The sequence below is a fragment of the Nerophis lumbriciformis genome, linkage group LG08 (genome assembly GCF_033978685.3).
Source record: "Nerophis lumbriciformis linkage group LG08, RoL_Nlum_v2.1, whole genome shotgun sequence".
Lineage (NCBI taxonomy): Eukaryota > Metazoa > Chordata > Actinopteri > Syngnathiformes > Syngnathidae > Nerophis > Nerophis lumbriciformis.
This window is the reverse complement of record NC_084555.2, coordinates 8,346,589-8,367,731: the sequence shown is the minus strand read 5'-3', so window position 1 is coordinate 8,367,731 and position 21,143 is coordinate 8,346,589. Positions and strand designations below refer to the sequence as shown.

Genomic DNA, 21,143 nt, shown 5'->3' with positions numbered 1-21,143 from the left:
CTCACATCCGCACATTGTTTACAATCATGGCCACCAGCAGCGAGAGCGATTCGGACCGAGAAAGCGACCATTTCCCCATTAATTTGAGCGAGGATGAAAGATTTGTGGATGAGGAAAGAGAGAGTGAAGGACTAGAGGGCAGTGGGAGCGATTCAGATAGGGAAGATGCTGTGAGAGGCGGGTGGGACCTGATATTCAGCTGGGAATGACTAAAACAGTAAATAAACACAAGACATATATATACTCTATTAGCCACGACACAACCAGGCTTATATTTAATATGCCACAAATTAATCCCGCATAACAAACACCTCCCCTAACCCGTCCATATAACCCGCCAATACAACTCAAACACCTGCACAACACACTCAATCCCACAGCCCAAAGTACCGTTCACCTCCCCAAAGTTCATACAGCACATATATTTCCCCAAAGTCCCCAAAGTTACGTACGTGACATGCACATAGCGGCACGCACGTACGGGCAAGCGATCAAATGTTTGGAAGCCGCAACTGCGTCTGCGTATCCAACTCAAAGTCCTCCTGGTAAGAGTCTTTGTTGCCCCAGTTCTCCACAGGCCAATGGTAAAGCTTGACTGTCATCTTCCGGGAATGTAAACAATGAAACACCGGCTGTGTTATCCGGCACAACAGTCAGGGGGTGCATTCTACGGCGGGGGTGCGTTATCCGGCACAACACCTGCCGCAATACACCGCTTCCCACCTACAGCTTTCTTCTTTGCTGTCTCCATTGTTCATTGAACAAATTGCAAAAGATTCACCAACACAGATGTCCAGAATACTGTGGAATTTTGCGATGAAAACAGACGACTTAATAGCTGGCCACCATGCTGTCCCAAAATGTCCTCTACAATCCGTGACGTCACGCGCTGACGTCATCATACCGAGACGTTTTCAGCAGGATATTTCGCACGAAATTTAAAATTGCACTTTAGTAAGCTAACCCGGCCGTATTGGCATGTGTTGCAATGTTAAGATTTCATCATTGATACATAAACTATCAGACTGTGTGGTCGGTAGTAGTGGGTTTCAGTAGGCATTTAATAATAAAGTGACTCCATAATGATAGCTAACCTAGAAAGCAACTAATGCTGTTTTAAGCACCTTTTTAAGCAGTTTTTACATCTTTTAGTTGTTGCCCTTTTGTGGTGCTTACTGTGCACTTTTTTGTTCTTAATGATCTTGTTTGACATTAACATAAGATTATGATTAGTGATTAGCTAACAGTCACCATTTTGTTTACATTAAGTCGTCTTGTATGTCCAAAGCCGTTCCAATGTAGGGTTAAAAATCCTTACTTGTATATTTTGTGTAGCTCCAGATGTCGCCTACAACAGGTGGACATGTCGCACAATGGCAGCTTTCACTATCCAACAAGAGGACTCAACACTTTTTTTTCCTCCTCCTGCTGAGATTGTCAGCTGTTTTTAAATATGCCTTCTGAGCTGTAAGTAGCTTTTTCAGTGTTGTAGCCATGTCATGGAAACACATGTAGATGCCTGTCTGCCATTTTGAAACATGAAAATGCTAATTAGTAAAAATAAAAAGCCTTTTTTTTTTAAAATACCTTTTTTATATTTACCATATCTGATGTCTTTTAGGGTTTTGCTGCTTCCAGTCTGGGGTGTGTTCCAAAACCTCCAGCTAGTTGTTTCACTGCCCCAGGCATTTATTTAGGGTACCGTATTTTCCGCACTATAAGGCGCACCTAAAAACCACAAATTTTCTCAAAAGCTGACAGTGCGCCTTATAACCCGGTGCGCTTTATATATGGATAAATATTAAGATTCATTTTCATAAAGTTTAGGTCTCGCAACTACGGTAAACAGCCGCCATCTTTTTTCCCCGTAGAAGAAGCGCGCGGTGCATGCTGGGATATGTGACGTTTCATTTCCATTTGTGTGTTTATGTAAAGACCCCAAAATGGCTCCTATTAAGTGTGTTGTCTGTCTAATTATAAATAATGCAGACGAGGCGTGTTAACTGAGTTCTCAACGTTTACTCACAGCGTGCTCATAACCACATTCTAACTCCCAGCATACAACAACGCTTCTCAGGGCTACCGCGCATGCTCGTAACTATCGTTGCATGCTGGGTAGTGTAGTTGTTATATTTGCTAGCTCATAACATCACATTAAGAGACACGCTTACGCGCTTAATTCAATACTCGCCGTCATTCCGGGTGGATTGACAAAAGACCTCCAGCCGCTAGATATTGGTGTCAACAGGGCATTCGAAGCTAGACTGCTAACTGCGTGGGAACAGTGGATGACGAAGAAGCGCGCGGTGCATGCTGGGATATGTGACGTTTCATTTCCATTTGTGTGTTTATGTAAAGACCCCAAAATGGCTCCTATTAAGTGTGTTGTCTGTCTAATTATAAATAATGCAGACGAGGCGTGTTAACTGAGTTCTCAACGTTTACTCACAGCGTGCTCATAACCACATTCTAACTGCCAGCATACAACAACGCTTCTCAGGGCTACTGCGCATGTTCGTAACTATCGTTGCATGCTGGGTAGTGTAGTTGTTATATTTGCTAGCTCATAACAGCACATTGAGAGACACGCTTACGCGCTTAATTCAATACTCGCCGTCATTCCGGGTGGATTGACAAAAGACCTCCAGCCGCTAGATATTGGTGTCAACAGGGCATTCGAAGCTAGACTGCTAACTGCGTGGGAACAATGGATGACAGAAGGCGAACACACCTTCACTAAGACGAGGAGGCAGCGCCAGACGACGCCAACATCTGCCAGTGGATCGTAAATTTGCCCAACTTTTCACTTCGGACACCGAAGACGAAGGATTTACGAATGAAGAATAACTTCAGAAAGTGAGCGCTATGTTTATTTTGTGTGTTGTGACATTAACGTTCGAGCAACATTATGTTGCTATTGCTCTGCACTATTTTGAATTTTACTATGTTTGTGATTGCACATTTGCGTACATTTTGGGAGTGAACAGAGTTGTTAGAACGCTGGTTTTTAATATATTATTAAAGTTTGACTGACCTATCTGACTGTTTTTTTGACATTCCCTTTAGCGCAGCGTAGGCGCGGCTTATAGTCCGGGGCGGCTTATTGGTGGACAAAGTTATGAAATATGCCATTCATTGAAGGTGCGGCTAATAATCCGGTGCGCCTTATAGTGCGGAAAATACGGTAGTAAAAATAAAAAGCCTTTTTTTTTTAAATACCTTTTTTATATTTACCATATCTGATGTCTTTTAGGGTTTTGCTGCTTCCAGTCTGGGGTGTGTTCCAAAACCTCCAGCTAGTTGTTTCACTGCCCCAGGCATTTATTTAGGGTAATATAAGTGCAATGCTCAATAGCAACATATAACCTGTCACACAGGTTTGCTGGCTATGAAAAATGACTACATTAATCTGGGGGGGGAACACTTATGGTGTGGAAAAAGTGACAGACAGTAACAGTAGATTGGGTACCGTATTTTTCGGACTATAAGTCGCAGTTTTTTTCATAGTTTGGCCGGGGGTGCGACTTATACCGGTACTCAGGAGCGACTTATGTGTGAAATTATTAACACATTACCGTAAAATATCAAATAATATTATTTAGCTCATTCACGTAAGAGACTAGACCAGTGGTTCTTAACCTTGTTGGAGGTACCGAACCCCACCTGTTTCAAATGTGCATTCACCGAACCCTTCTTTAGTGAAAAATATTATTATATATATTTTTAAAAATTCAAGACAAAGTTGTATGTTTTTTTTTTACTGGTGCACAAAATGAACCGTGCATGAACATCACCTTGTTCCAGAATATTAAGATTTGCACTGGATGCAAATGTGACTATAGCTCTGCCTTCAATACAATAATCCCGGACAGACTCTGCAATAAACTGGACACTCTTGGCCTCCCCCCTCTCACAAACGCCTGGATAAGGGACTTCCTAACGGACCGACCCCAGAATGTGAGACTTGGCCCGCACCTCTCATCCTCCCGCACGCTGAGCATCGGCTCCCCACATGGCTGTGTGCTGAGCCCCCTCCTCTACTGCCTTTACACCCATGACTGCAGTCCGGCCCACAGTGACAACCTTACCGTCAAGTTCGCCGACGATACCACAGTGGTCGGGCTCATCTCCAGGGGTGACGAGGCTGCCTACAGAGAGGAGGTCCTGAAGCTGACGGCCTGGTCTTCGGAGAACAACCTCGCTCTCAACACCAGCAAGACCAGAGAGATCGTCGTCGACTTCAGGAGGAGCAGCACCGACCCTGCCCCCCTCTACATCAACGGCGAGCGTGTAGAGAGGGTCCACACCTTCAGGTACCTTGCAGTCCACATCTCTACTGACTTCTCCTGGACAGTCAACACCACATCAATCATCAAGAAGGCTCAGCAGCGGCTACACTTCCTTAGAGTCCTCGGGAAGTACAACCTGAAGCCTGACCTGCTGCTGACCTTCTACCGCTCGTCCATCGAGAGCCTGCTGACCTACTGTATTACGGTATGGTACGGCAGCTGCACTGCAGCAGACAGGGAGAGGCTGCAAAGAGTGGTCAAGACGGCTCAGAAGATCATCGGCCGCCCTCTCCCCTCTCTGACGGACATCTACACCTCCCGCTGCCTCAACAGAGCCAGTGCCATCATCAAGGACAGCACCCACCCTGGCTCTGACCTGTTCCACCTGCTGCCCTCTGGGAAGCGCTACAGGTGCATTAAAACCAAAACAAACAGGCTAAAGAACAGCTTCTTCCCCAGGGCCATAACCATCCTGAACGGACTGCCCCATTGTCGCTCATAACTGCCTTCTCTTCGGTGCAATAACCCATTCCACCAACCACCCTGTTTTTGTTTTGTTTTTTCATGTATATATTCATTTCACACCATATTCATTGCACTTCTACATTTTTTATATTTCTATATATTTGCACATTGTTTTTCTAGCATGCACACATCGCACTGTATGGAATGGCCTCAATCTCGTTACCTTGCGTAATGACAATAAAGCTGATTCTGATTCTGATTCTGATTCTGATAATGTACTTAAAGCACTTATTGATACATTTACACAATTATTAGGCTTTAAACCTAAAATACTGGTCAGAATTGTCCAAAGATGTGTCTGACACCAATAAATGTGAGTATTTTTGCATATAATCAACAAACTATTTATTACATTTTATTTATATATGGTGGTAAAAATAAGTGTAAAAGGTATAAAAAAAACAAAATAGAAAAACTGAATTTTATTGTTCTTTTTATTGCTATTGTGATTTGAATATATTCTTATTGCTATTATTATTTTACTTGTTGGTGTTTTTTTGTTACTAATTTATAGCCAGTTGTTTTTAAAACTATTTTTAAAGTTGAGTTTTGGTGGCACAATAAATACTCGTGTTGTCAAGTTCATAAATAATTTTGTAATTTAGACTTAGACTTAGACTTAGACAAACTTTAATGATCCACAAGGGAACTTGTTCCACACAGTAGCTCAGTTACAATGATGGAAAGTGTAAGGATGGAAAGGACAATACACTAAATATAGCGATTATAAAATATATGCGTAATATTTACAATATTTATCTTCAAAATGTTATATTGTTATAATTTATCGTGATTACAATATAATTCAAAATAATCCTGATTATTTGTTTTGCCATAGTCATCCAGCCCTAGTTCACATTGACATGAAACATTTGATGCAGGTCTAATATGGGCAAAAAAAAATCTGAATTGACTTGCAGTGTGAATAAGGCATATGGCATGAATGAAAGCTTTATTGTCAATGTGGTCAAGACCTACAAAGAATTTAGCTCTGTTAGACAAGAGTATAAATTATCGTGAAAAAGAAAGACTGTAAATGTAAATGATGCTCATGTTTAAATGGAGGGAAACGATGGCAACAAGCTGCCCATTCTCCTTAAGTCTCTGGTGAAAGTCACAAGTAAATGAGCAGGTTTTTGTTATTTCGACGAGGGCTGTGAATCTTTAAGCACCACACGATTTGATTCTTGGGAAAAATTGATTTTCTTTTATTTATTTTTTATTTTATTTTTTTTATTTTTTATTTTTTATTTTTTTTAATTTTTTTTTTATTTTTTTATTTTTTATTAATCAATCCAACAAAACAATACACAGCAATACCATAACACTGAAATCCAATTCCAAAACCAAACCCGACCAGGCAACACTCAGAACTGCAATAAACAGAGCAATTGAGAGGAGACACAAACACGACACAGAACAAACCAAAAGTAGTGAAACAAAAATGAATATCATCAACAACAGTATGAATTTTAGTTACAATTTCAACATAGCAGTGATTAAAAATCCCCCATTGACATTATCATTAGACATTTATAAAAAAAAATAAAAAATAACAATTGTGTCACAGTGGCTTACTCTCATAAGCTTGACAACACACTGTTTCCAATATTTTCTCAAAGATAAAATAAGTCCTATTTTTGGTTCATTTAATAGTTAAAACTAATTTACATTATTGCAATCAGTTGATAAAACATTGTCCTTTACAATTATAAAAGCTTTTTACAAAAATCTACTACACTGCTTGCATGTCAGCAGACTGGGCTAGATCCTGCTGAAATCCTATGTATTGAATGAATAGAGAATCGTTTTGAATCGGAAAAATATCGTTTTTGGAATCGAGAATCGTGTTGAATCGAAAAAATCGATTTATAATCAAATCTTGACCCCAAGAATCAATATTAAATCGAATCGTGGGTCACCCAAAGATTCGCAGCCCTAATCAACAATATGATTTGCAATTAACAGTGCAATACATTTTCATAACATGGTCACTACTGCCTAGTTCCTTTTTGTTATATTCTTATTTTTCCCGTTATATTTTTGTACTTATTGCGTTTTATTTTTATTCTTATTGTAATATTTTCTATTTTATTTCCATTTATACCCCCATTATTTACTTTTTACTTTTTAAATTCGATCTCAATTCTGTACACTGCTGCTGGAATTTAAATTTTCCTGAAGGAATTAATAAAGTACTATCTATCTATCTATCTATCTATCTATCTATCTATCTATCTATTTGCCTGAGTGACTGGACAAAACAGATTTAAACTTTTTTTTTTTTTAAATCGATTTCTGATTTTTTTTTTAATCAAATAAGAATCCTTACAAATAAGATTTATATATTCCTTTTTTTTACACCCCTGAGGTCAACGTCAGTCACACTGTTTAAAAAAGTTTTAATGACGTGTGTGGTTTTTCTCCATGCTGCCAGTGTGTGTCGAGTTACAGTTAATAATCTTTGTATTCATGGTGTGCCGTCAATGTAGAAGAAAAGCCACGAAGGAGCCGTGGAAAGGCTTGAGGGGGTGGGTTCATTCTGAGGATTTCCTGGCGTTGTGCAGGCGGTGGGTTGAGAGGTGATTACTCCCCCCCCCCCCACCTACACGCTGCCCTGTTGAATTGCTTGGGAAAGTGTAAGGGGATGCTTTGTTCTTGCACTTGAGGGCTGTTGGCACATTTATGACTGAGGGGGCAACTTTCCAGCCTTCCTTTAGCACTTTTGTTGCCTCCGTTTTATGCTTGAATGTTTTCAGAGTAAATGAAGGACGCCTGGTCTTGAAGGCAACGGGTGTACTCTTGTCTGATTGTGACAATAAACGTGTATTATTAAAACAATACGCATGTCTCTGCTTCTTTTAGGCTAAAAGGAAGCTGGATCTTGAAGATCCGATTTTCCTCCCTGAGTTCCGCACCCCTAAAGGCAAAGGCAGCATTGCAGCAAGTCCAAGAAGTGAGAACATGACTTTTTTATTAATATCATCACTTTAAAACAAAGTTACTGTTGTGTAAGAAAAGTCTGGTCGTTGCCTTCAGCTCCAAAGTCGCCAGGAGAGCGGACAAGATACGACACCTCGCTGGGCCTGCTGACTAAAAAATTTGTGGGCCTCATTGCCGAGTCTCCAGACGGAGTTTTGGACCTGAACTGGGCCACTGATGTCCTGGAGGTTCAAAAGAGAAGAATTTATGACATCACCAACGTCCTGGAGGGAGTTCAACTCATCCGGAAAAAGTCGAAGAACAACATCCAGTGGTTGTAAGTGCAAGAGCCTAGAAGCAATCTGCCCTCTAGGTAGGGATGGGCCAGGGGTCGGCAACCCAAAATGTTGAAAGAACCACATTGGACCAAAAATAGAAAAAAGTAATCTGCCTGGAGCCTCAAAAAATGTAAAGACTTACCGTATTTTTCGGAGTATAAGTCGCACCGGAGTATAAGTCGCACATGCCGAAAATGCATAATAAAGAAGGGAAAAAAAACATATATAAGTCGCACTATGAAAAAAACTGCGACTTATAGTCCGAAAAATACGGTATATACGTGTTATAATGAAGGCAACACATGATGTAAGTGTCTGTATTAGCTTAATTAGCCTACTATCAAAATGACTGTGTCACAGGCTGACGCAAATCTTCGTTAACAGAAATGTTGAAATGTAATATTTATTCTACGCATTTTTACAACATTGGAAAACTTTATTAAAACTTCTCAGAGGGTGAGATAGCTCCTGTAAGCGGACTTTTATTTACGTTTATTCCATATTTAGAATGCTTTAAAGGCCTACTGAAATGCGATTTTCTTATTTAAACGGGGATAGCAGGTCCATTCTGTGTGTCATACTTGATCATTCCGCGATATTGCCATATTTTTGCTGAAAGGATTTAGTAGAGAACATCGACGATAAAGTTCGCAACTTTTGGTCGCTGATAAAAAAGCCTTGCCTGTACCGGAAGTAGCAGACGAGTAGCGTGACGTCACAGGTTGTGGAGCTCCTCATATCCGCACATTGTTTACAATCATGGCCACCAGCAGCGAGAGCGATTCGGACCGAGAAAGCGACCATTTCCCCATTAATTTGAGCGAGGATGAAAGATTTGTGGATGAGGAAAGTGAGGGTGAAGGACTAGAGGGCAGTGGGAGCGATTCAGATAGGGAAGATGCTGTGAGAGGCGGGTGGGACCTGATATTCAGCTGGGAATGACTAAAACAGTAAATAAACACAAGACATATATATACTCTATTAGCCACAACACAACCAGGCTTATATTTAATATGCCACAAATTAATCCCGCATAACAAACACCTCCCCCCTCCCGTCCATATAACCCGCCAATACAACTCAAACACCTGCACAACACACTCAATCCCACAGCCCAAAGTACCGTTCACCTCCCCAAAGTTCATACAGCACATATATTTCCCCAAAGTCCCCAAAGTTACGTACGTGACATGCACATAGCGGCACGCACGTACGGGCAATCGATCAAATGTTTGGAAGCTGCAGCTGCATGTGTACTCACGGTACCGCATCTGCGTATCCAACTCAAAGTCCTGCTGGTAAGAGTCTCTGTTGTCCCAGTTCTCCACAGGCCAATGGTAAAGCTTGACTGTCATCTTCCGGGAATGTAAACAATGAAACACCGGCTGTGTTATCCGGCACAACAGTCAGGGGGTGCATTCTACGGTGGGGGTGCGTTATCCGGCACAACACCTGCCGCAATACACCGCTTCCCACCTACAGCTTTCTTCTTTGCTGTCTCCATTGTTCATTGAACAAATTGCAAAAGATTCACCAACACAGATGTCCAGAATACTGTGGAATTTTGCGATGAAAACAGACGACTTAATAGCTGGCCACCATGCTGTCCCAAAATGTCCTCTACAATCCGTGACGTCACGTGCCGGCGTCATCATACCGAGACGTTTTCAGCAGGATATTTCGCGCGGAATTTAAAATTGCACTTTAGTTAGCTGGTATGTGTTGCAATGTTTAGATTTCATCATTGATTTATAAACTATCAGACTGCGTGGTCGGTCGTAGTGGGTTTCAGTAGGCCTGTAAATCCATCCGTCGTCATGTCTTTCATAATGATTGTGAACGATAGGCAGAATTCACCCAAAAAAGTGCAGTTTCCCTTTTAAGTTAAGCTCATGACGCAGTAAATTAAATGACAGGGACACTTTTGGCCTTAGACTTTGTATGTATAAGTACTATGCAAATATAATTATTTTGATTCTTGTTTATATTTGCAAATGTTGTTTTAAACTGCAATATTGTTGAATTAAGGACACTTATTACATATATCTAGCATGTGTGCTATTTTGTGCTGAGCTGTTGTTTAATTGTTAGCTCCCAGTAGTCTATACCCTGCCATTATTTACCTTTTTGAAAATGACTTCACTACAATACTCGAAAAAGACCAGTCTTGTGTGTTTATTGGAGGATATTAAGGGCCTGATCTCCTAAAGGTCTGCATGTATTAAAAATAAACACATTTTCTTTGGACAAAAACTCAGTTCTCTTGTTTCCTGCAGGGTGGGAGATGTGTTCGAAGGCGGTGCCAGCGGAGGAGAGAAGGCTCGAGCTTTGAGGAAAGAGCTGGGAGACCTGGAAAGAGCGGAGCAATCCCTGGACGAGCTCATCCACTCCAGCACCGCACATCTCAAACAGCTCACTGAGCACAAAGACAATCAGAAATATCCTTTACATACATGCATCAATAAAGATGTCTGTCAAGTATCTAGATGGTTGTGAACCTTGACCCCTCCCCTTTACATTGGGTTATGTGACGTATCAAGACATCAGGTCCATTGGCAGCCTCAGAGACCAGACGGTCGTCGCCGTCAAGGCTCCCTCCGAGACAAAGCTGGAGGTGCCAGACACGGCCGAGGTGAGCACGCTTCTTTGGACACACCTCCCCCTCTTTCACACGGAGATCCTGCATTTATTGGCCTCTCGTGTTGTCCCGATACCAATATTTTAGTACCGGTACTGATACCAAAATTATTTCGACACTTTTCAGTACTTTTCGATACTTTTCGATACTTTTCTAAATAAAGGGGACCACAAAAAATTGCATTTTCTTTATTTTAACAAAAAATCTTAGGGTACATTAAACATATGTTTCTTATTGCAAGTTTGTCCTTAAATGAAATAGTGACCATACAAGACAACTTGTCTTTTATCAGTAAGTAAGCAAACAAACGCTCCTAATTTAGTCTGATGACATAGGCCAGGGGTCGGCAACCTTTACCAGTCAAAGAGCCATTTTGACCAGTTTCACAAATGAAAGAAAACAATGGGAGCCACAAAAATCTTTTGAAATTTAAAATGAAATAACACTGCATACAAAGTTTTTTTTCTTGCTTTGTGCTATGTATAAACCAAGGGTCTCAGACACGCGACCCACACCTTAATATGAAAATTGAATGTTAGTGCGACCCGCGGGTTTTATATGAATGGTGCTTGACAGCGTCATATTTGCCAACCCTCCCGATTTTTCCGGCAGACTACGTATTTCAAGGCAACTGTTCTCTCGAACGTGCCGTGATGGTACAGCATTTAGCCCCCACTACAACCAGCGGGTTGATGTGTGAGGGAGCAGGTTTGGTGGTAGCAGGGGTGTATAATGTAGCCCGGAAGAGTCAGGGCTGCATGGGATTCTGGGTATTTGTTCTGTTGTGTTTATGTTGTGTTAAGGTGCAGATGTTCTCCCGAAATGTGTTTGTCATTCTTGTTTGGTTTTGGTTCAAAGTGTGGCGCATTATTAGTAAGAGTGTTAAAGTTGTTTTATATGGCCACCGTCAGTGTAACCTGTGTGGCTGTTGACCGAGTATGCGTTGCTGTCACTTCCGTGTGCAAGCAGAAGATGCATACAACAAGAGGCTGGGCTGGCACGCTGTTAATACAGATTGTAGAGGGGCTAAATACTGTACCATCATGGCACGCCCTTATTATTATTATTGTAAAGGGTGAAAATCTGAGAATATTAATCCCGGGACTTTTCTGCGAGAGGCACTGAAATCCGGAAGTCTCCCGAGAAAATCGGGGGGGTCGGCAAGTATGCATCTGAGCCGCATCAGAGTGATCAAAGAGCCGCATGCGGCTCCGGAGCCGCGCGTTGCCGACCCCTGACATAGGCAGTAACGTATTGTGTCATTTTCCATTCTATTATTTTGTCAACATTAAGGACAAATGGTAGAAAATTAATTATTAATCTACTTATTCATTTACTGTTAATATCTGCTTACCGTATTTTCCGCACTATAAGGCGCACCTAAAAACCACAAATTTTCTCAAAAGCTGACAGTGCGCCTTATAACCCGGTGCGCTTTATATATGGATAAATATTAAGATTCATTTTCATAAAGTATCGGTCTCGCAACTTCGGTAAACAGCCGCCATCTTTTTTCCCCGTAGAAGAAGCACGCGGTGCATGCTGGGATATGTGACGTTTCATTTCCATTTGTGTGTTTATGTAAACACCCCAAAATGGCTCCTATTAAGTGTGTTGTCTGTCTAATTATAAATAATGCAGACGAGGCGTGTTAACTGAGTTCTCAACGTTTACTCACAGCGTGCTCATAACCACATTCTAACTGCCAGCATACAACAACGCTTCTCAGGGCTACCGCGCATGCTCGTCACTATCGTTGCATGCTGGGTAGTGTAGTTGTTATATTTGCTAGCTCATAACAGCACATTAAGAGACACGCTTACGCGCTTAATTCAATACTCGCCGTCATTCCGGGTGGATTGACAAAAGACCTCCAGCCGCTAGATATTGGTGTCAACAGGGCATTCGAAGCTAGACTGCTAACTGCGTGGGAACAGTGGATGACAGAAGGCGAACACACGTGACGTTCACCAAGACAGGGAGACAGGGAGACAGCGCCAGACGACATTTTGGATCCCACATTCGCCCAACTTTTCAATTCGGACAACGAAGGAGAATAATTCGAGGGATTTATGAATGAAGAATAACTTCAGAAAGTGAGCGTTATGTTTATTTTGTGTGTTGTGACATTAACGTTCGAGCAACATTATGTTGCTATTGCTCTGCACTATTTTGAATTTTACTATGTTTGTGATTGCACATTTGCGTACATTTTGGGAGTGAACAGAGTTGTTAGAACGCTGGTTTTTAATATATTATTAAAGTTTGACTGACCTATCTGACTGTTTTTTTGACATTCCTTTAGCGCAGTTAGATGCGGCTTACAACACCGGGCGGCTTATAGGTGGACAAAGTTTTGAAATATGCCGTTCATTGAAGGCGCGGCTTTTAACCCAGGGCGCCTTATGGTGCGGAAAATACGGTACTTTCTCTTTTAACATGTTCTATCTACACTTCTGTTAAAATGTAATAATCATTTATTCTTCTGTTGTTTGATACTTTACATTAGTTTTGGATGATACCACAAATTTGGGTATCAATCGGATACCAAGTAGTTACAGGATCATACATTGGTCATATTCAAAGTCCTCATGTGTTCAGGGACATATTTCTTGAGTTTACAAACATAATATACATTTTAAAAAAACGAAAGAAGATGTTGTGATGCCAAAAAATATTGACGTAATCATAGTAGTATCGACTAGATACGCTCCTGTACTTGGTATCATTACAGTGGATGCTGGGTGTAGATCCGGTGGCGGACCGGTACTTTTCATTAGTTTGGTCAAGAGGAGTGGTCAAAAATTAAACCAGAAGCGTGTGGATGGCTACCAAAAGCGCCTTATTGCAGTGAAACGCGCCAAAGGACATGTAACCAAATATTAACATTGCTGTATGCAATGTTCCCTCTAATTGTTCATGTGTCTGAGCAAACACAAAAACTCCCTGAGCATTCAATGGAGCACACGTGGCAATACCAGCAGCACACCTGTCTCAAACCAATCTTTTATAATAACACTCAAATGAGAGGAGTCATTTTCATGAGATTATTTTGTAATATTAGTGATTTGTCCCACTTGTAATGAAAATAAAAGAAATCTTGTTTTTCATAAGCTATGGATTAGTATTGTACAATATGTCTGGGTGGGGGTCCTGCTTTGGAAATCATTTGTGCCCCTTTCAGAGATCACATTTAGTTGCCCTTAAACATCCTCATGTTGCACAATGAAATGTAAGCATAGGATGAAGTGTGCATTCCTGTAACTTTCTCTAGTAACAGCATTCCATGATTAATATCAATAAATTAACATTAATAATAAATGACAGTAGAAAAAGCACACGTATGACTGAGGAGTCATAGTGTAACTTTGTGTGGCGTTTGAGTTGTCCGACTTTTTGTGTAGCCATAAACGCACCAGTGGCTTAGTGCTATGCGTGTTGGTGACAGATGACAAGTTGGTTTTGCCCTGGTTTGTACGGCAGAAAATTACTAGTTTTTCGAGATAGAAGTTTTTTACTCATGTTTTTGGTGTGGTTATGGCCAAATATAAACAGTATAAACAATAAAGTGATCGATATAATTCCTGGCCTCGAAGCATCTCGATAGACGTTACAATAATTGAACGGTGTTGACGAACACCGTTAGTGCCGCTTGTTGTCACTGTCACTCAGAGTTGCGTTGCAAAATTACACAGAACAAATGTGTTTATTTTGTTTAGAATTCAGATGGGATTTGATTTGGTGCGCGGCATATATTTGCTGTGCGCAGAGGACGCTTGAGCACTGCGCATTTGCACAGGCGCGCACCTTAGAGGGAACGTTGGCTGTATGTATACTTTTGACCCAGCAGATTTGGTCACATTTTCAGTAGACCCATAATAAATTCATAAAAGAACCAAACTTCATGAATGTTTTTTGGACCAACAAGTATGTGCTCCAATCACTCTATCACAAAAAAATAAGACTTGTAGAAATTATTGGAAACTCAAAACAGCCATGACATTATGTTCTTTACAAGTGTATGTAAACTTTTGATCGCGACTGTATATATATTTTTAGTCAAAAGAAACCGAAAAGGATGAGGCATGGTTTGTTGCATGAACAAGGCACTCGCACGCTGGTAAACTGGCAAAACAGGAAGTGGTCAGTGAGCAATGAGAGGGACACACTAAACAGCCAATCGTGTTACAATATCAAATATCACGTTTGGTTGTGAAGAGAAAGTAAAGAAGAGTGCTGCAGAGAGCAAAGAAATTGTCGATTTAAAAAAATAATAATAAAGTCACCTCGACCATATGGCAGTTTTTTTGATTTTTTCAAATGGACCGCAGTCCTTCGCCGCGCTCATCTTTTCTTTTTAACCCTCGTCCGTTCCCTTTTCAGATGTACGGAAACAACAGTTAGGAACTAAAAGTGCAGGACTGTAAAACTTAAATAATTAACAAAAGTAACACATTTGCTAATTTAAAATAATAATTTGATGCAATAATATTTAAATATTCATTACTGCAGTGCATAACAAATACATTTTCATACCGAAATGAGAATAACAGACAAAATTCAATATTAGACAGGCTATGTACCGTATTTTCCGCACTATAAGGCGCACCTAAAAACCACAAATTTTCTCAAAAGCTGACAGTGCGCCTTATAACCCGGTGCGCTTTATATATGGATAAATATTAAGATTCATTTTCATAAAGTTTAGGTCTCGCAACTACGGTAAACAGCCGCCATCTTTTTTCCCCGTAGAAGAAGCGCGCCGTGCATGCTGGGATATGTGACGTTTCATTTCCATTTGTGTGTTTATGTAAAGACCCCAAAATGGCTCCTATTAAGTGTGTTGTCTGTCTAATTATAAATAATGCAGACGAGGCGTGTTAACTGAGTTCTCAACGTTTACTCACAGCGTGCTCATAACCACATTCTAACTCCCAGCATACAACAACGCTTCTCAGGGCTACCGCGCATGCTCGTAACTATCGTTGCATGCTGGGTAGTGTAGTTGTTATATTTGCTAGCTCATAACAGCACATTGAGAGACACGCTTACGCGCTTAATTCAATACTCGCCGTCATTCCGGGTGGATTGACAAAAGACCTCCAGCCGCTAGATATTGGTGTCAACAGGGCATTCGAAGCTAGACTGCTAACTGCGTGGGAACAATGGAGGACAGAAGGCGAACACACCTTCACTAAGACGAGGAGGCAGCGCCAGACGACGCCAACATCTGCCAGTGGATCGTAAATTTGCCCAACTTTTCACTTCGGACACCGAAGACGAAGGATTTATGAATGAAGAATAACTTCAGAAAGTGAGCGCTATGTTTATTTTGTGTGTTGTGACATTAACGTTCGAGCAACATTATGTTGCTATTGCTCTGCACTATTTTGAATTTTACTATGTTTGTGATTGCACATTTGCGTACATTTTGGGAGTGAACAGAGTTGTTAGAACGCTGGTTTTTAATATATTATTAAAGTTTGACTGACCTATCTGACTGTTTTTTTGACATTCCCTTTAGCGCAGCGTAGGCGCGACTTATAGTCCGGGGCGGCTTATTGGTGGACAAAGTTATGAAATATGCCATTCATTGAAGGTGCGGCTAATAATCCGGTGCGCCTTATAGTGCGGAAAATACGGTACCGTATTTTCCGCACTATAAGGCGCACCGGATTATAAGGCGCACCTTCAATGAATGGCCTATTTTAAAACTTTGTTCATATATAAGGCGCACCACATTATAAGGCGCATAGAATAGACGCTACAGTAGAGGCTGGGGTTACATTATGCATCCCATAGTTGCGAGACCTGTTGTGGCTCAATATTGGTCCATATATAAGGCGCACCGGATTATAAGGCGCACTGTCAGCTTTTGAGAAAATTGGAGGTTTTTAGGTGCACCTTACAGTGCGGAAAATACGGTAACTCTCTGCCAGTAAACCTGCAAAAAAAACATTTTTTTCAATTTACACTATTTTGATACACTTTATCAAGCATTTCTTACATATTCCTTATTTTTACACCTTGATCTAATCAGGTTATTGTGTTTGTGGGGATTTTTAGAATTTCGTTTACATTGTTTGAGTGTTTTCCATGGTTGTGTTGACATTTTCTTTCCTTTCTGCTTTGATAGCTGAGGGGGTTATAATCGGAGGAAGGTTACATTTGAAATAAAGAATGTTAACATTTGTAAAATTTTTCTCATGGTCCATATTTTCCATAGGTCATACAAATATCAATAATTAGCAATATCGACCAATATAAAAAAACGTATATTGTGATACAGTTTTCAGCCGTATCGCCCAGCCCTAAGCTACATGCTATAGCGTTGGTGTAAAGTAGGGGTGATCGATCCAGATGTCGGTACTATTGATACTTAGTATAGTATCAGTATACAAACAATACTAAAGTGATTTGGTTGATATTTTTCTTATTGTTATTACAAAATATTTTTGGTCATTTTTGTATTGTTTACTCTACAGAGATAATAAGTAAGTCTCAGATACAGGAAGGCTTTGACCGCAAAATCCAAAATATTTACCGTATTTTTCGGACTATAAGTCGCAGTTTTTTTCATAGTTTGGCCGGGCTCCAGTGCAACTTTCCTTTTATACTATGCATTTTCGGCAGGTGCGACTTATACTCCGGTGCGATTTATACTCCGAAAAATACGGTAAATGGGAGCCAATAGTAGTTTTTGTTTTTGTTTAGCTATTGTGCACTTAACGTTTTATTTTGTTAAAATAATTGTTCGTAACATTCTATTAGGGCTGGACAATTAATCGCATTTTGGTTTAGATTTTTTTTTGCTTCTCACAATTATGAAAATATAATAATCGAGAAAAAAAAAGATGAATGGGCATGCAAATTCCGTAGTTTGTAACGGTAACATTGATGTGCAGTGAAGGAGTGAAAAAAAGACCACGTCTACTAGAAGTTTGAAATGTCACCATGGTTGCCAATTTTATGCCTAATCAATAATCACTAAACTCAACAAAAAAAAGTATGTCAATATGATTTCCTCGTTTACGTAACATTGGAAGAAGTCACATAGTTGGACGAAACCCGCTGTTAAATGCGGAATATCATGGAAATTGACATGCATGTGAGTGAAATTGTGTTATTCAACAACAGCACAGCACAATTCCCCCTTCACAATAAAAGCGTGGTTCGCCACATCCGATATGACTGCACTGACAAAATAAAAGTTTCAAAAAAGTACCTTACACAACCATAATAACTTACTGATACATTTACACAATTCTTATGCTTTCACCTTAAATACTAGTCAAAATTGTCTAAAGATGTATTGCACCAAATAATGTGAGGATTTTTGCATTTAATTAACAAACATTTTATTTGACACAAAAAGCACACATTTGATGGTGGTAGAATAAGTATAAAAGCTATAAAAAAAAACGAAATAAAAAAAATTAAATGCAAAAACGTGATTTTATTTTTTATATTATATATATATTATATTATTATTTTAATGATTTGTTATTGCTATGATTATTATTTAACTTGTGGTTTAATTGTTACTGAATTATTTCATTTTTTTAAAAACTATATTTAAATGATGAATAATCGTGTAATTAATCGTGATTACAAAATCAATCAAAATATTAGTGAATATTATTTTTGCCATAATCGACCAGCCCTACATTCAATACCACAGAAATTAATATTTAACAATACTAGCAAATTCTGAATGTAATAAGATAATGTAAGCTTTCTAAAAATCTGTTATTACTTTAGTTACTTGGTATGAAACATTTTCAGTTCTCTAATTTATTTTCAACCGACCGGATTGGATTTGAGGCCAAAAAAAATCGGATCGGAAGCCAAAAATGTCTATTGGGAAATTCCTAGAGATAAACATTGGCTAACGGTGGCCTAGAGAAGGGGACTAAGTCTACCATCCAATGTTCTGACTTCAGAGGCGGTGCACTGTGTGAAACTGCACAAAGTCACCGCAATATTCTGCTTTCGTTAGGTTCTGTGTAAAAGTCACAGGATTTACTGTTATGGCCCTTTTGCAGGATCTCTGTGTGAAAAACGGACGTTCTGCGCTCCTGTTTCTATACAATTGTTGTCTTTGGAATAAGTAGGAAACAATGCCCTTGAGTCCATCAAAGACTAAATGTTTCCTCTCTTCTATGCCAGGGGTCATTACAAATCTATCTAAAGAGCAAGAATGGCCCTATAGAGGTGTACCTGTGTCCGGAGGAGGGCCTTGAAGACGCCAGTCCTGTCAAGTGCTCGGTCACACCCGAAAAGCCGTTGACGACGCCAGTGCAGCCCTTAGACCTCTGCATCAAAGAAGAACCTGTCGAAGGTTAGCAGAAGAAAAAAGCTGGGTTGAAGCCGTTTGGCGCCACCTGCTGGTTTACAAGTATACATTCCCGGACCCTGCACAATGAGACATTTCTTATAATTGGGGGTTATTCCAAAAAGAAAAATATACAAGCAACAATATTTAACGCTAAGGAGCCTTGATTTAGATATGTTTTGTTTGTTTTTGAACTCCCTACAGAAAATTGCTCGACACCAGCCCCAGCTTCTTCCTCTTCTTCCCCCTCCACCACCGCGGCACCGGGCTCTTCTCTGCTGGATGTGGAGGGTCTTCTGGGTCTGCCCCCCAGCCTGCTCCAGATCACCGAGGACCAGCTGCCCGGCACGTCCTTTACGGCCGACCCCAACACCCCCTTTGTTAGCTTCTCCCCGCATTTGGACCACAGCTACCTGTGGAGCCTGGAGGACGGCGAGGGAGTGTCCGACTTCTTCGACACGTACGACCTCAACGATCTCTTGTAAGAGGTGATGGGACATTTAGGAAGTACACACTATGATGCTCGTTTTAATGCCGCTGTGAGTTGTTTTACCCCCCCCCCCCCCCCCCCCCCCCACATCTTCATAGGATTTGGCTGCAAATCCCCCTAGGAAACAAAATCAACTGGTCATAGGAGTGATGACATAGGGCAGACCGTGTTTATAGTGCGTTGAACTCAGGAATTATGTCTTTGCCAATAGGGGGCAGCATTCTACTGGCAGCTTTAAAAGCCATGGCCGTGCAGCTTTTACAGGTTTAAACCAATCACTGGAAGGAAGTAAACTCCAAGCCATACCAGCACTGAGCACACAACACGTGCCACCTGCGGTAGTTTATTAACTACGTGAAGTTATTTCAGTCTGTTGTCATTTTGACCAGCGTTCAGGACCGTGCGAGTCCTCGCCGAACAAGCCGTGACCCAGCAAAGGATCACTTACCCTTTGGAATCCTTGATTTCAAATCACAGTGGTAGTTTAATAATTGCTTTAAATGATTTAGTAATGCACAATTACTATTGTATTGTATTTCTGAAATTGTCGTGTTATGTTTGTTTGTTTGTTCCCCTTTTGCCACATGTGGGGTTAGTTCAACTTTTAAAAGAAACCATTTGAGCTGTTCAGAGTTATCCCGAGACGTTGTCACACCTGGGAAACGGAAAGTTGATGACGTGATTGATATTCAATGGGCTTCCCCCCCCCCCTCAGCTGTTGGAGATAAGCTAACAGTCCTGTCCTAACATAAAAACTTGAAAGTTTGGGTGTGAGTTTGACAGCATGAGTTCATAGATTTTATAGGTGTGTGTGTGTGTGTGTGTGTGCGTGTGTTTTACTGTTTAACTTTTTTATCATTTAGATTTGGAAATGTGAATTCATATAGTTATTTGAGTAAGCATTGTTTGGTTTTTCTTTTGGTATTTGTACATAAGTGATTTTGTATTTATATTATTTTTGCTGATTTGTTTTCATACAAGACTTTTTTTTTGTATGACCTGCAGCACTTAATATTTTTGTAATATTGTGTTTTGAAACTTTTAAATAAACACAGAAACCATGCATTACACATGCAAACCGACTGTAACACTTTTTTGTTAAGCTTTTGATGTCATTGGTATAACTCAGTGGCGGACCGTGCGTTTCCCACCTAGGCCTTCAGTGATGTCCAACTTCAATAAGTACCTCTCAAAATACCATAATTGATGTCACCACGTGACCATTGCTGGAGAAATACTATACAGGAACACATTTACGCACTACTGGAATATTGGAATCACATTGTGACAGTCTCTCGCTGTCGGGGTTCCATGGACCACCAAGGACTGACATGACGGCAAGCAGTTTGTGACTTCGTTTATTTTTCAATAGTTTTTATTGTCATTCAAATTTGAACTTTACAGCACAGATAAGAACGAAATTTCGTTACATCAGCTCATGGTAGTGCAGGATAAAAAAAGCAATAAGGTGCATATATAAATAAATAATATATAAATATATATATAAAATGAATAAATATATATAAATAAATAGATTACTGTACAGATAAATATATTGCACTTTTTCACATGCGTTTATGGATGTATGTTATGATGTCTTTATTAT

At 40.2% G+C, this 21,143-nt stretch overlaps 1 protein-coding gene across 1 annotated transcript in view; it reads left to right on the top strand.

The window, feature by feature from the left end:
* The window catches only part of e2f2 (E2F transcription factor 2), a 36,332-nt gene extending 15,820 nt beyond the window's left edge, over positions 1-20,512 (top strand). Inside the window, exons 2-7 of the mRNA XM_061967930.2 lie at positions 7,680-7,770; positions 7,854-8,073; positions 10,351-10,514; positions 10,594-10,706; positions 18,882-19,053; positions 19,252-20,512. Of these exons, the coding sequence (XP_061823914.2) occupies positions 7,680-7,770; positions 7,854-8,073; positions 10,351-10,514; positions 10,594-10,706; positions 18,882-19,053; positions 19,252-19,532 (1,041 nt within the window). The 3' untranslated portion in view covers positions 19,533-20,512. The remainder of the gene's footprint in view (positions 1-7,679; positions 7,771-7,853; positions 8,074-10,350; positions 10,515-10,593; positions 10,707-18,881; positions 19,054-19,251) is intronic.
* Positions 20,513-21,143: the final 631 nt, after the last annotated feature.